The sequence below is a fragment of the Alosa pseudoharengus genome, unplaced genomic scaffold (genome assembly GCF_046254945.1).
Source record: "Alosa pseudoharengus isolate Yale_2024_CS ecotype anadromous, Long Island Sound unplaced genomic scaffold, YU_APseudo_1.1 YU_APseudo_1.1_scf_1, whole genome shotgun sequence".
In the NCBI taxonomy this organism is placed as follows: domain Eukaryota; kingdom Metazoa; phylum Chordata; class Actinopteri; order Clupeiformes; family Clupeidae; genus Alosa; species Alosa pseudoharengus.
The window spans coordinates 21869955-21885720 of NW_027468564.1; the positions used below are offsets into that span (position 1 = coordinate 21869955).

The following is a 15766-nucleotide window of genomic DNA, read 5'->3' on the forward strand; positions in this document are numbered from 1 at the left end:
TGGATGCACATTTCGGACACGGTATCATGATCTCCAAACCCTCCTCCCCATTTCAGGAGAATGTCGTGCCAGTATGTCCCTCCAGTCGGGAGAAAATCAACATTAATGAAGGTGTACACCAAGTTTGCTTTGTACTCCGGCTTCTGTCTGGCGTGGAACCAAGGCGTTTAAACGTCAGTCATACGTCAGTGACACGCCTCTGTGCAGGCGGGAACTGAACCAGAGCCGTCTCTGACCGAGCTCCACTTTGCCCTCATAGACATGAACTAGGACGACACATCTTGCTACGCATTCATTATCTTTGTTATCATCCTCACCAGGAGCGAAGACGAGTCTTCTTCTTCTTCTTTTGAGTTTTATAATAGGCGAGTTCGTCTTGAGGCAGATCTGTGCAGATCTGACTTGATGTGATGCATGCTGGGTTGAACACAATGCATACTGGGATGGACGCAATGCTTGCTGGTTAGAAATTTTGTCCGACTTCTGTCAGTCGGGGAGGGACTTACCACCATGTCACATGACCTTAAAATATCGCGGGAGTCTTAGCCTGCAGACAGATCTGGCAGTTGCCTTCCACGAGCTGCACGAGCTAAAACACGCCCTCATGACGTCAGTTCAAAGACGTGATAGGGCCATTTGGGAGGAATGTCCTCATGACGATTATGACTGGAGGCTCATGCTGCTTCCTTATGTTGGAATATGCGAAAATAAACAGAAATCGAAGGGATACCTTCTTATACGTGATTTCTGCAACAATGGTAGGCTAGCCTACTGAAAACGTTTGGATATTCTGTTATTTTCTGCTGTTGGCTAAATAGATAGACACACATATAGGGGAAACACTTGATATTGAATGTATGTGCTACAATGCAGGCCTGTTAACTGTATGACAACAGTGGTTTATTTAAACTACATCATAAGAATTTATTTTGTCAGTCATCATGCTCATTTTAATGAGTAAGAATGAAAGTTCTGCTGTGTTTATTGCAAACAACATTCCGCGATGTCTCCCGCGAGTCACGTCAGGCAGACTGTAACCTTTCTGTCCGGGATGAGCTGCCCTCTGTTGTAGCTCCTCCCGGCTAGCCTCTGAAGATCACGTTTACGTAGAAAGCCAGACGAAAGTCAGACTCAGTCAAGACGAACAAGCCTAATATGGCGGTTGGCAAACCAACTTAACGGTGCATTACCGCCACCGACTGGGCTGGAGTGTGAATCAGGAGATATTGGAACTTAACTAAATAAATAAATAGATCAAGAAGGAAATAAAATAAATAAAAAGGAAAAATAAATAAATAAACAAAGAAAAAGAAAACAAAACAAATAGATTAAATCCTTTTGGCTTTTAGTCTGTGTCTCTCAGAAACTTCATAACAAAATTATATATATTGCTAGATGATTTCCCTAGTAAACCTTGCATTGTAAAATTATTCTGTTTGACCATTCTGAGAGACTGAACAAGCTGATTTCTTTCTTGGCTGTACTTTGTGCAATGAAATAAAATATGTTCTACAGTTTCTAAATGACTGCAATGTTGACATTTCCCTGTTGGATGTTTCCCTATTATCTTCACTGAAAGTCCTGTGTGTCCTATTCTTAACCTTGTAATTATACTTTCCTCTCTTCTACTCCTACTCTCTGTCCTTCCTATATACACTTCTGGTTGTATATTATATAAATGTCTCCCTTTGTCCTGATCCACCCAATACTCCTGCCATGTTGATCTTGCATATGTTTTAATGAACATTTTAGCTTCAGATTTGCTATATGGAACTTGTAATATTTTATTGAGTTTCAGTGTTTGTTTTGCAAGCTTATCAACCTCCTCATTCCCATTCACTTCAACATGTGCAGGTACCCAAAGAAACCTGAGTTTTGACTCCTTTGCATTTAACTAATACATAACCATATAAATGTTATGAATTATATCATTTCTTATAGATTTCCCAGTTTTCATGCTTTCTAAAGCTGAATAACTATCAGATATAATCACTGAATTATTTAAATCATTCTCCTCTACCCATTCCAAGGCCAACAAAATTGCAACTAGCTCTGTTGTGTATACTGACAAATTATCTGTTAGCCTTTCCTGACATATTACCCCTTTCTTTGGAATATATACTGAGCCAGCGTGTCCTGTCTTTGGATCCTTGGAACCATCTGTAAATATGAATATATAATCAGAAAAATGCACATTAAGATAATATTTAACAATATCCCTCACTGCTACTTCCTTTGATTTATTTTTAATTTCCTTGTGAATGCCTAAATCTACATCTGGTATAGGGAAAAACCATGGAGGAATAGGAGGGACTGAAACCGTTGAGCAGTACTGTAACTTATGTAACCCTATATTCTCAGCTTTCGCATCTCCAATCCACCCAAAAATTCTGTAATTGGACTTACTATGTTCCCAGCAGTCTTTTAAAATAGCTTAGCTGGGTGGCTATCAACTTGTCCCTTCACATTAACCCAGTACGCTAACATCAGTTGTACCCTTCTGATCCTCAAAGGCATCTCTCCCATTTCCACTTGCATAGAAGACACTGGAGATGTTTTAAAAGAACCACTACATATCCTTAGAGCTTGAGCTTGCATGACATCCAATGCTTTGATATTAGACTCTGCTGATGACATATATGCTATACTTCCATAATCAAAAACAGCTCTCATTAGTGCCCAATATATATTTTGCAAAGATGACCTGCTTGCACCCCATGCTTGTCCTGATAGACAGCGTAGGATATTAACCATCTTTTTACATTTATTAACCATTTTTTCCAGATGAGTCTTCCATGTCAATTTTTCATCAAACCACATCCCAAGAAACCTTATAATCCTCATTTGCTCAAGAGGCTGACTGTACAATTTAAAGATACAGGAGTAATCTTATGCTTTTTTGAAAAACATATGACGTGTGTTTTAGACACAGATAATTTAAATCCCCATTTATTTCATTTTTCCACTTCATTAATTGCATCTTGCATTTTTGATTTAACATACGATTCATTACGGCCTCTAAACCATAATGCTCCGTCATCAGCATACAGGGATTTCCCAATTTTCTGGTCAATATTTGAGAATATGTCATTAATCATAATATTGAATAACAATGGGCTACATACACTACCCTGTGGAGTTCCATTCTCAACGGTGTATACCTCAGAGAATTCTGCTCGTACCTGTATTTTCCTATTAAACAAACTAGACGGGTCAGATGGGTTTTTCCCTGGCTTTAAAATAGGTACTATAATTGCATGTTTTCACACTGATGGAAGCTGACCAATTTCCCAAATTTTATTTAAAAATTTTAGTACTATTTCAAGTGTCTCATCTGTCATATTTGCTACCATTTTGTAACATACTGTCACGACTCCACGAAACCCCTTGCTCACCTCATCACAGCAACCACAACAGCAATCATCAATCAGATCCAATTCCCCTGTTTTCTAATTGGTTCCATGATCCACTTACCCTCATCTGCGTTCCAATTATCCTCCACACCTGAAGGCCACTCCCCAGCTGAACTGAATCCTCGTTAGCCAAGCTATTTAAGTTGGACCCAAACTTGCATTCTTTGTCTGGTCTCGTTGGAAGACGCCTTGTTTCTCTGTTGCTCCAGAGCTATCTTTGTTTGTATGCGTTTTTGTTTGCTGAAATCTCCTTGGTTTTGAATGTCCAAGTTTGCGGAGAGAATTAAAGACCTTCAACTTCACGATACTTAGGGACTGTACGATATTTACCTGGGGGGGAGGGCCGGTCGTGGGAGGGAGGGCCTAAGATAATTTTTTAAGCCTTAGGGGAAGGCCCAGAAGAATTTTTTTGGCCTGGGGAGGGCCGAGGAAAATCATTTTTTCCTGATCCATGATATTTTTTTCCCCTGATCAATGATCCGTTTTCGATATTTTAAAAGGTTTGTAGGCCAAAACATGATTCACGTCTCTTTGACAGAGTGGGCGAGTCCAAAAAGTCGCAACCCTACCTGAATCTCCCACAACTCCCCTCGTAAGCTTGCAGGTCACCCGCGGTTATGAGTCATAAACAAAATATTTTAATGATATTCGGGTCATTTGCGGGCGGGTCAGTTAAAATTAATTAAATATATATTTTCTACAAATAGGCCTACTTAAAATATCACGAGAAGGCTAGCATCAATACAGTAAAGCATCAATACAGTAAGTCAACAGTAAAGAAGCTGAAGACGCGAGTTAAAATAATAAAGACACCCCTTCAGGAAAAGCGATATAGGCTATGGGAAATATTGGGAAAAGTTCTTAAAGAAGATGACAGTAGTACAAGTTATGGTCTATGTAGGCCTACTTCTTGCGAAGCCATTTAAAGTATGACAGCCGAAACGGGCAGCCTGCAGGAATAAATCTTATGGCACAGACTACACGGCCATATCTACCGGTATGTATAGGTTCGCGCATGCATAAAAGTTACCTTAGTTCGTTGTGTTTGTGACTTTAAACAGTGGATGTGCTTTAGTAAAGCTTTGTGCTTCATTCAGCATTTTAAACCAGTTCTTACGCTAACGTTTTGACCAGCAATGTATCTCTCTTGCCTACCTTGCCTCCCCATTTCTATTTTCGAAAGAAGTATGTCCATGGCCAAATCTTATCCTAGTGTTCTAATCCTTGGTGGTTGCGTGAGTGCTTGCACTCTTATTCTCATTCTCTCTCCTGCGCAAACATATCCTGCATGTCTGCGTGTAGTTCTACTGCATAAAGTTTCGCAAATAAATTAGTTTGTTTTACAGAAATGGACCACTGCATGCAGGCTATAACCAAAAGCACACATTTTGTAAATAAGTGGGTCGGATCGCGGGTCGGGTATAATTTTGTCCTAATTAATATTCACGGTCCGAGTTGCGGTCGGGTTGATTAAAATATCGGGCGACCGCGGGCCGCTTGTGACCAAACCCGCGCAACACTGGTTTGTACCGTGTATGTGTATGTGTGCTTATGACATTTGCTTGCCTTTTTAACCTTGTAAACGTCATTTTTTTACCAGTTTTATTTGATTCACGTAGGGGGGAGGGCCTAGGAGAATTTTTTTAACCCGATCGTCTGGCGACCGGCCCTCCCCCCCCGCTAAATATCATACAGTCCCTTACCTGCCTTTGATCTCCTCCTGTGTCTAACGTAACACATACCATGTCTTTTCCTGGAGTAGTTTGTTTTGCATTAAGGACTGCTTTTTTCAACTCAAACATATTTAAAGGTACGTCTAATGGATTTCCTGAATGTCCTTTCTTTTCTAAAACAACTGGGAAATGTTCCTTTCCTTCTGTTCACTTGTGCTTCCTTAGTGAGGTTCTCAGAACTATGTACTTTCCTAAATGTCTAAAGGCTAAAACTTCAGCCTTTTCTAAATTAGTAACTGCCCCTTTATCACCATTTTTAAATACTTCCTTTTAACTCCTCCCATCCTCCTTATCATTCCCCATATATCCGATAACTTCACATCCCTTCCTGTATTACAGAATTCCCTCCAAAAGTTGCGCTTTTGTGTCTTAATTGTCTTTCTAACTACTGCCTGCTTTCTTTTATACTCTACCCAGATAGCAAACATACACTGGGACGGAACTGGGCCACACCTACCACAACGTCCGGCACGGATCTGAATAATGGACCTGATCCGGCGTCCAAACGCACATCGGTCCAAAATTGGTTTGGATCCGTTTGACGGATCTGCGGCAGATATGGACTTGTACTGGTCCAGGTCCGTGTGATCTTCCGAGTTACGGATGTGGTATCGATCCGCGGTACATATCTGTTTCGGATATGGACCAGCACTTGTCCTCTGTCTGATCATCCGCTACAGATGTGGCACGGACCTGCTTATCAGATCCCTGTCTACGGATGCGATACGGATCTGCTTACCAGACCACTGCCAGCTTCTATTTTGCCTTATCCTTGGCATTCATTTTTTAATATCTAGGCATTAAGTTATAGCATTAACTTGCTTTACAAAGTTACACGGTTGCCTGGATGTAGGCTACAATGGGATCAGGAAATGAAACAAAAGAAGCCAAGATAAATGTTTGAATTTATTAGGCCTACATGAACAACTTCATGAAACATGACAAAAGCAATTGATTAATTCCAATATATTTTATTGCCTACATAAACATAAAAAAACAGCTCCACATGCTGTACACCGAAAAAAAAAAAACGTGCGTGTCTTTGGAGGGCAGGGGGGGGGTAAATTGGGCCGTTGTTACTAGGCTACTGGAAGTGTTGCAGTTGCTGTTGGACTGCGGCTTCCGCCGTCAAACAGGCAGTGGAGTTTGGTCGCTGCCGCGGCGTCAAACAGGCAGTGGAGTTTGGTCGCTGCCGCGGCGCCGGCCGGTGTCTTTCCTGTTCCCGCCGCTGTCTCTCCATCCTCTCCTGTTCCCGCCGCTGTCTCTCCATCCTCTCCTGGCGGCCTCCAAACCTATCATGGGCCAGGGAGAACCATCGGATGGCATGATGGCATATTTCATCATCTGTAGCCTGTGCCGTTGTAGCACAATTGCGCACTGCTCCTGGAAAACAGACACAGACAATGTTGTTGTAGGGCCACATATAAAGATGAGTTTGATATGACAAATGCGAGATCTGGACCAGACCAGAGCTGCAGCACTCAATGAGGACATAGTTCAGGAGTGCCATTGCATCAGTGGCAACCTGTTAATCTAAATTAAGAAATATATTTAATTCCTTGCCATAAACAGTATTCATGTTTACTGCTAATTTACTGATGTCAAGTAATTTAGTGTGGGGCAGACAATAGTTCAACAGTAGGTATGGAGTAGAAAATAAAGAGATCTAGGCTAAATCTGTCAAGATTTGCCACCATGGCAAACAGTCTTGCAGCGATCTCATAGTTGAACACTAACCGCTTGATTGCATACTGTCTTTTAGCTACCCATATGGGCCGTTCTGACACTGTGATATGGCAATCTGGTGAAGAGAACATTTCAGATTTTTTTCGTGTGTGCTAATAACTGCTTGTGTAGCCTATATTAAGGAACTTTGCTAGTATGTTTGCTTTGTCAAAATGCTTGGTGACTATATTCATTTTGTCGTTAATAACAATTACGCTACATAAATAAATAAATAAACGTCTAGTCATGAAATGTTACTTAAACATTAGGTTACGTTAACAAATAAATCTAGGATAGCATTCGCCTATGCATTAATGTAGCCTAACACCTTTATTTATTTTTCTTCTCATGAACACAATTAATATCATTAAGTAATGACATTGTCCTTTTGCAATTTTTAACAAACTGACCTAGCTCCGTGGCCTAGACGATATCAAACACGAAAATCAAGTATTGCACTGAATCTTTCGGAATATCAGTTAGAATAAAATAAGGTCTACTGAGTGGAAACTATTGCTTTTGATGGCAGTGAAGTGACAGATCTCATTCCGACAGTGAACCACAGCATGCGCGATGTGATAAAATATAGGCATCCCAATAATTAGCAACATGGCCCATTACAGTGTTTAAGTGAGAACTTGAAGCTCTCAAAATAACCACACAAGGCCTACACAAGAGACACCTGGCCTGATAATGTTTCAACTTCTCAACAAATTCAAGCCTCTAAAAACTCGCCACCGGTTCTGCTCCCACCTACTCGAATGTCCTCATACAGGCATATGCTACAACCCTTGCCCTCCTCAGACGAATGACGTCTAGCTCTGCCATCAGTACGCTCAGGCCAAAACTTTTGTCATCTGTTGTTCCTCGTTAGTGGAACGCGCTACCAGTTCCTACTAGAGCAGGGACATCCCTCTATATCTTCAAAAAACTCCTGAAGACCCAGTTATTCAGAGAATATATCCTCTTGTAGTACTCACATTAGCCTTCCTATAGCACTTGACTAGAACTGACAATTGACTGTATAAAAAACAGCACTCACTGATGCACTTTTTCTTACTGTAGGCTACTCTACATCTTTCAATTGTTTTACATTGTTCTGGAATTGTTGAGAGACCTGTTTTAAACTCTTTAAACCGTTTGCCATGTTGTACGTCGCTTTGGCTAAAAATGCATCAGCCTAATGTAATAAACAAGTTGACCCATTTGCAATTGCAAGAAGGATTTATAATGTTCCATTGGTCTGCAATGTTGTTTGGCTTTGCCCTTTGCCCCTAACTGTTTTCACGGCTGCCGCTGATAACCAGTGTAAAACATAAACACTAGGCCTACTTGCTAAATAAGTGAAGTTAAGGATGAGAAGGGAGATTTGTGAAATAAAGTACATACAATATATATAACTGATGTAGTTACAGGGAGTCAACAGATGCTTCTACTCTAATCTGTTTGGATAAGTGTCCAATGAGTTGGACATTACGTGAACACATGTCAATTCACCATGGCCAGTGATTGTGATGGAAAACATCGGAGTAATACTTACTGGTTAAGATGACTTTGGATGCCATCTTCTTAAAGGCCATTTTCTCATTCACACCCTTCCAGTTAATCCTGCGAGCCACAGAGCAGGAAAATATTGATGCCAAGATGTTCCATGTCACCCTCTTCACATCAACCCCTCCAACAGAGGAGAAGGAGGTCACCTATGTGGACATGAGGGTGAAAAAATTATAGAATAAACATGACAATTGTGTTGCTCCCCCCCCCCCTGAAATTAGCAGTCAGTACCTAAGTTCTCTTCCATCTATGTTGTGACATAGTAAGTGTGCTGTTTTGAAGTTGCAACCTAGAATAAGTTAGAATAACAAGTTCTAACTTCACTCTGGCTACATTGAGAATTGATCTGGAGCCCATCAGTTGTTTTTAAAACATCCAAAAATAAATGGCAACAGACAGTGAAGAGGCAACACCTATCTCCATGATTGGTGCAAGTTGGTTTCAATGGCTGTGTCCTGAAGGTCCGTCATGGCAAATTCAATGACTGATAATGACAATGTCAGATTTGTTACGTTCTTGATTGACCTGCTGCTTGATATTTTCCAGCAGCAACAGGCCATGCAGCTGTGCCTCTGAAAGATTGGTGAGAGAGAAGAAATTCACAATTCAAATACTGCTTCTCTGCATATTTATTTGCAAATTTTACAGTCTGATCATGTCCTATTAACTTTATATTTCCAATAACAAGTAGGCCCATAAAAATTGACCATCTACTTATTACATGTTGCAGCCTGTGTGTGTCTATTTTGAAACAGGAATTCCAACAGAAGTGGATGTGAAGGCTGTTATGTGTCAGGTGTACAGTAGTGTTCACCATTTTAATTTTGTCTTACCTGTGCAGGTTATCGGGCCAGTGTCGTGTCCCACCCTAAAAGTTCACCTGAAGAGGAAGGTGCTCCCTTGTTCTCTAGCATAATTTGCTAATTGAGAAATTGTGAATAAATAGTGATTTGCCAGTTAAAATCAAATAAGATTACACTATTCAACAATGTTCACCCTAGGTTTGTCCAGCATTCACTTGAAAGATTCATCAGCAATTTTGTCGTGTTATCAATTTAATTAATTTTCCATTAAGTTTCCATGTGCTTGTACTGTATACTGGAATACACAACACGTTGTGTGTGTGTCAAGCATTGTGTATTGTGCATTGTTGTTTGTAGTACACTTATTTTGCACATTGAGAACTTACCATTACATGTTGGTAGAAATTGGGGTGTCAGATCTGGTTCACTGAACAACAGTGGGCTCACAGATGGTCTTCCCGGGGGAGTTGCATTCAACGAGCCATTTCCTAACAGCTGGTGGACTTTGAGGGAAAGTGTGAAGAGGACAGGTAGTGATGACAGGAGACAGGAACAAGACTTACAAAAGGACATCACCACAGTACTTATGCATGTATGCTTTTTATTATTTGCACTAGAATTGCTTTATAAATTTCCTACCGGTGAATGGCCTGGAAGCTGACCCCTTACGAACATTCCAGCTGATGTCCGTGTAAGTTGGTTCAGACCTGTTCTGACAAGGGGCTGCTTATGGAAGGTATGGCATTATATTAACACATGGCAATGAATCTACATATGGATATGACAAATAGACACTGTATAGTGACTTGGTTGGTTATGTGAAATGTACTTACAGGGGATGGGGGGTGGTCGTACAGAGGGTAAAGGCATATCCACATTTGTGGGATTTACGGCATTAGTGATGGCGGGGTTCATAGGCCCTGTTGTTGGCATTTCTGCATGTTGTGTGTCTGTCTGTGTCTAGGTATCTAGTGAAGACAGGGGAAATGTGAGATAGCACAACTACTCCATGGGCTGGCTTGTATTTATAGTAATAAATGGCTTGTAGTATGCATGTGAAAACCATGACCCGCAATGCGCATACCTTCCGTCTCCTCTTCCTTGACATGTCTTCATCCTCCGACTGGAGGCCTGCTGTTCCACTTTGCAGATAATTCTTAAGATGACGCGTGGCTTCAGTGAAGTCATCTAGTTTGATGACAGAATACAGCAATTACACATTGACAGGTACCAAAATATTCATGCAGTCACCCAAAACCTTGCTTGTCAGAGATGAGTATGGTGACCATAACCACATTATTTCTCCCTTTGGGTAGGGAGCAGAGGATAGTGCAGTGGAATAGCTTTGGAATGTTCCTCACCTCTTTCAAATATGATGCGGGCATTGAACAATTCCCACCCGGGACCCGGCACTTCACATCTCCTGATGGCTTTCTGTGTTTTTTGGTCTGAGCCGTAGCTTGGCCACACACACTTTCCGTCTTTGTACCAATGACATGGCACTATGTTTGTTGTGCCTTCATCTGTGAAGACGACTCCACAATATTTCTAACATAACATGTAGTAAAAAAAAGACTTGATATCAATAACTGGAAACAAAAACTGAAAACGATTAAAAGCTCTGTCCATGGGCCTAATCTTTTGTGTGGAACAAGGGGATGATCACTTGTTTCCCCTTGTAAGGCAAAGCCAGACATTTTTGCCTCACATTAGCCATTGTTGTAAATTTCGTTTCACATTCCAGCTCAGATGTGGTCATTATGTGAAGGAACTTAGAATCAAAAGGATATTTTAAAAATGAACAGCTGTTCTGGTGTTGTCTGTAGGCAACGTAAACCTCATTGTGGCTCTTGATGATGTTGCTGATTTTACAGACATTCCCACTGATTAAAAACGTGCAGTCATTGGACTTTGTACTGACAGTGAAGTTCTCCACTGTCATCTCGTCATATTGACGGCAAACCCCACTGCCAGTAGGCACAGGGCCTCGACTGTGCTCTCTTTTCAGCTGTGAGCTGGCTTTTGGCTCATGGGAAGACTGAGACTGTTCCGATAGTCGTCTTATGATTTGAGCCAGTGGACAGGAGGGTTTGCGCACCATGCTTTTCAGTTGTGATAGATAGTTTTCATATGGGAAAGAGGAGATCTTGTCCAAACTGCCAAAGACTTTTGCATCCTGTGCTAAATGCGTCAAGCCATGGACGTTGTAAACAATCTGATCTTTCCCATATATGGCACTGAAGTGAGTGACAAACGCATGTAGGAGGCTGTTGGCGTAGTCACTGTATGTGACACAGAGACGAGGAGAGATCAGGATACACATAGCTGTCGACAACAGGAGGAAGTTGGAGTAGGCCACAGGGTTCAGCACATCCCGCAACACCACTGGTCCAGTGTATAAAAGAAATTGCCGATACTCTGTAGCCTTCCACCTATCCACTTCCTTCAGAGACCTTGGCTTTCGTGCAAATTCCCTTGGAATGTGCTGTTTCAAATGCACAAGGTTCTCTGAGATCGATCCTGATCACATCTCTGGAGGGAAGACGGACTGCTAATGGGCCTTTGAGCCACAGATGGAGGAGACGCCTGACCACACCCAAGCACACCAGGTGCATATAGTCAAGTGGGACCTGTGAAACCAGTCCAACATTTAAACCTACAAAGGCATGAGGACCCATGTGGTGGTCCTCATCCTCCTGCCTTGCAAAAGCCTCATCAGTTCTCGGAATACTATACAGAAGGGGGTATGTCATGCGATTATTTATATACACCCCAGTCTGTATACATTTGTCACATCCATGGTAACCATTGAATGCTTTTGTGTTTTTGACAAATGAACGGGCAGGTGTGTCACATATGATTGAATGAAGTCGCATGGTGAACCACTTCCCCTCAATGCTGAACCCTTCCTGGAGTATAGACAGCTCACACGCAAAATCTGTTAAAAAGTCTTTAGAGGGGGCAGGTTTATGTGTGCCAGAAAACAGCCCTATTACTACTGGCTCCTTCATCGGAACACTAACTAGCATACCCAGAATCGGCCATAACTGTATGCTAGAGCTCTTGAATAGTGGAAGGCCATCAATGCTGATCTGAAGTGGTAAACAGCAACCATCAACCAGCTTGTCCTTCCACTGACACAGTGTGTTTCTAAAGGCTTCAACAATGCCAAAGTAATGATATAGACCATTACAGAGCCCTTTGACAGAATATACTGTTCTAGTATGTAAAAGCGTTCTGGCATCCTTAGGCAGATCTGAATGGTACACAGTTAAGATGGCCAAGAGGGCAGTGAGGGCAATATGCCAAATGCCATAAGTCAATGCCCAGTTGGAAAGGCAACTTGTGAGGTTTTCAGATTCCTCACAGTCAGACATTTCGCCCAGATTGTCACCCTCATCGTCATCATGATCATTATCATAATAACCCCTTTCCCCTGACACAGACCCTACAGCTGCTTCGGGATCCAATAAAACAGTTTCTCCCATGTTTATATCTGCAGGTGCAACAACATCCTCAAGGTGTTTGGGAGGAGGTGTCACCTCACATATACCCTCACCAATGTCCCTTAACATTTTGTTCAGATCCACCCTGGCTCTCCTCCTCAATGCTGAATTGGAAACAGGTTTCTTGCATCTATTCATGTTTAAACTATTACTAGATTGAGTGTATATATAGAAGATTTTGAAATTGAAATTGAGGAGTGGAAATAATGTCACCCATCTGTGTTATACCTTCATCTGACAAGTACCAGGCATCATGTTTGCAGTATCTGCAAAAGAAATGGAACATGTGTTAGTGTACGATTCATAAAGCAACATTGGGAATATGGCTGGCAATCAAATTGAGTTTTCAGTGGTGTTTACTAATTGTATTTATTTATTGCCATTTACAACACTGAAGTCTTTGGTCTGAAAAGTCGTATTATTTATGTATGTCTACAATGTTTACGTATTTTGGGTAGTTATGTCAGCTGAATAATTCAGTTTTAAGGTTTTGTGATTGAAACACTATGAGCCCCAAATTGCCTAATTTGTCAACGCCATGTTTGTCTGGTTAGAAAATGGAGTTTTGAATGTCAAATGTAAGACACAGTTTCAAAATGAATTTGTATGTATATTTTGGGCATTTCAATAAGTTATGCTCATTATTTGACATGAATCTTTCAGCTCTCTGAGTCCACGTAGTGCACTTACAGTGCCTGACAAAAGTCTTGTCACCCCTTTACAAATGTTGGTGTTTAAGCAAAATACACACACTTCTGTAGTTTATTTGAAAAAACAAACAAACCAGGACAGTTTCAATAGCATAACACAACTGAAAAAACAATTGATGTCCCCACATTCATCCCAAAATATCACTAAAATGCTGCGAGAAGTGTAATACTGTCAAACTGACACGGGCAAAAGTCTCGTCACCCTTCACAAAAAGTGTATTTTGCACTCATAACAGCAGACTTTTCATTGTTAAAATCCAGTGCTAAGGTTATGGGTAGTCAGACATGAGCCGTGGAAGCATTCTGAGAAATATCAGTCCATTTCTAATGGACATATAGACTCAAGTTTACTCACTTTACATGTCTATTGGTGTCTATGGACAGTATGATGTTTTATCAAAGGATGTCCAAATATTTGATTGACTTTTATATGCAGCTGATTATCGGTGCCAGAGGAAATAAAATAGGCCTAGAGCATCACTTGGCCATAGATGTTCACTTTAAACATGGTGCATCTTCATCCACCAGACATAACCACTGGTAAGGAGGCCCAAAAAGTTCTAGATTTGCTCCGTTGCTCCATAGAATTAACTGCCAAACCTATTGCCACTCATTTATATGGTTTTGATTTGGTATTCTTCTTTGGTTTTGTTCATGCTTGAGGAAGAATGAGGAATATTCTGCACCATGTTTAAAGTGAAGCATGACCATGGCCAGGTGATGCTCTAGGGCTATTTTGCTTCCTCTGGCACTGATAATAATAATGATAATTATAAACTTGAGTCTATGGTCCATTAGAAATGGACTGATATTTCTCAGGAATGCTTTCACAGCTAACCTCTGACTGGCTATAACTTTAGCACTGGATTATAACAATGAAAAGTGTGCTTTTATCAGTGCAAAATACAGTTTTTGTGAAGGGTGACAAAACTTTTGACCGACAGTATAACACTACCTGCAGCATTTTGGTGAGCGGTGACAAGACTTTTGTCAGGCATGGTTCAATTTATTTAATGACATTCAGTCTGTTGTTCATGGACTTGATTGGTAGAGCTATAATTTGTACCAATTTTGTGTCATCTACATCATGGCCATGGTTTGCCATATCCGTGTGTATAATGATGTAGGTTTTCTCCATATGTCCCACAAAATAGCGTTTAGTTAGACATAAATAATTTGACTGGAAACGTGTTTAGCTGTTTTGATATCAAAAGTTACAGTTGAGTAAGGCCTGCTTGGAATTGGGACATGTGTTGTTAAACAGGTGTAAAAGTGAAGGTAGAGGTCTGAGCAGACAGATTTCTCAGTCCCGCGGCCACCCGCTCTATATTCTGTCCCGCTCCCGCCCGCATCTGTAACATTAGGTCCGCTCCTGCCCACATAGAGCTTTCAAAACTTGTCCTGCGCCGCATTCTTTTGTGTCGTGACCCTGCAGACCACTACGTGCAGGAGAGTTTTCATTGTTAACGTGTCTACTAGCCCGCGCAGTGTCGACATGCAGCGAACTATTTGGATGTGTCAATGACGTTGCTGAATGGAATGCCTTTACAGAGAACATCAAATGGTACGTCATAGGTTTCTTTTAGTTCTGAAGTCCAGTCAGGGATGGTAAGTGTGACCTCTTAGGCTACCTGCTGGAAACTATGCTACAAACAGCAGTAGGCCATATTGGCACTGTTGTGTTTAATGTAGCCTATTGTGCGGTCATAGGCTAGGCCTACATTGTAGTCTAAGGCCTATGCAGTTGTGCTTAGGTTAATGTGTAGATATTTTCCTATATGATTATGGTAGGCCTATTATGCTATAACCGTTCTATAACCGTTCTGTTTATTGGTGTCAGTGGTTAGCAGGTCGAAAGCCTAGGCTACTAGTGGTTGGTAGCTGTCCGTGGTTCTATTCAAAGGCCGGTGCATGTGGTGAGACTGTACAGTGCGCGCGCGCGGTTCTGTGTGTGTGTGTGTGGGGGGGGGGGGGGGGGGGGTGTTTGGACTATTAAACTTATGTCAGAGTAGCCTACTTTCTGGTGAATCAGCTGGTGTAGCCATATTAAGTAGCTTCAGGGATAAAGTCCCCAAAGCTGTCCTATAGGCCTACGGAATTTATGGACGAGGGGGATGCGAAAAACTCCCGACGCGCAGCGGAGGGTATTCCCCTGCCAGAGTCCATTCATTCCTATTTATAACGGGACACCTTGAAGGCCATTGTCCCGCTTATCACCTGGTTGCCACTATGTCATACGCATGCCTTTTTAGTACACAAAAGAACCAGCAAATCATAAAAGAGCAGTTCTTCTCTCCGGAGATAAGCTGCAGTAGGCTATAA

The 15766-nt window shown here is 41.4% G+C and overlaps 1 protein-coding gene across 1 annotated transcript in view; it reads right to left on the minus strand.

Annotated features, from left to right (window-relative positions):
• Positions 1-6230: 6230 nt before the first annotated feature.
• LOC143117390 (verrucotoxin subunit beta-like) overlaps positions 6231-15766 on the minus strand; it is a 37736-nt gene continuing 28200 nt past the window's right edge. Inside the window, exons 4-5 of the mRNA XM_076279094.1 lie at positions 8412-8571; positions 6231-6529 (exon numbers count right to left, since the gene is read on the minus strand). Of these exons, the coding sequence (XP_076135209.1) occupies positions 6231-6529; positions 8412-8571 (459 nt within the window). The remainder of the gene's footprint in view (positions 6530-8411; positions 8572-15766) is intronic.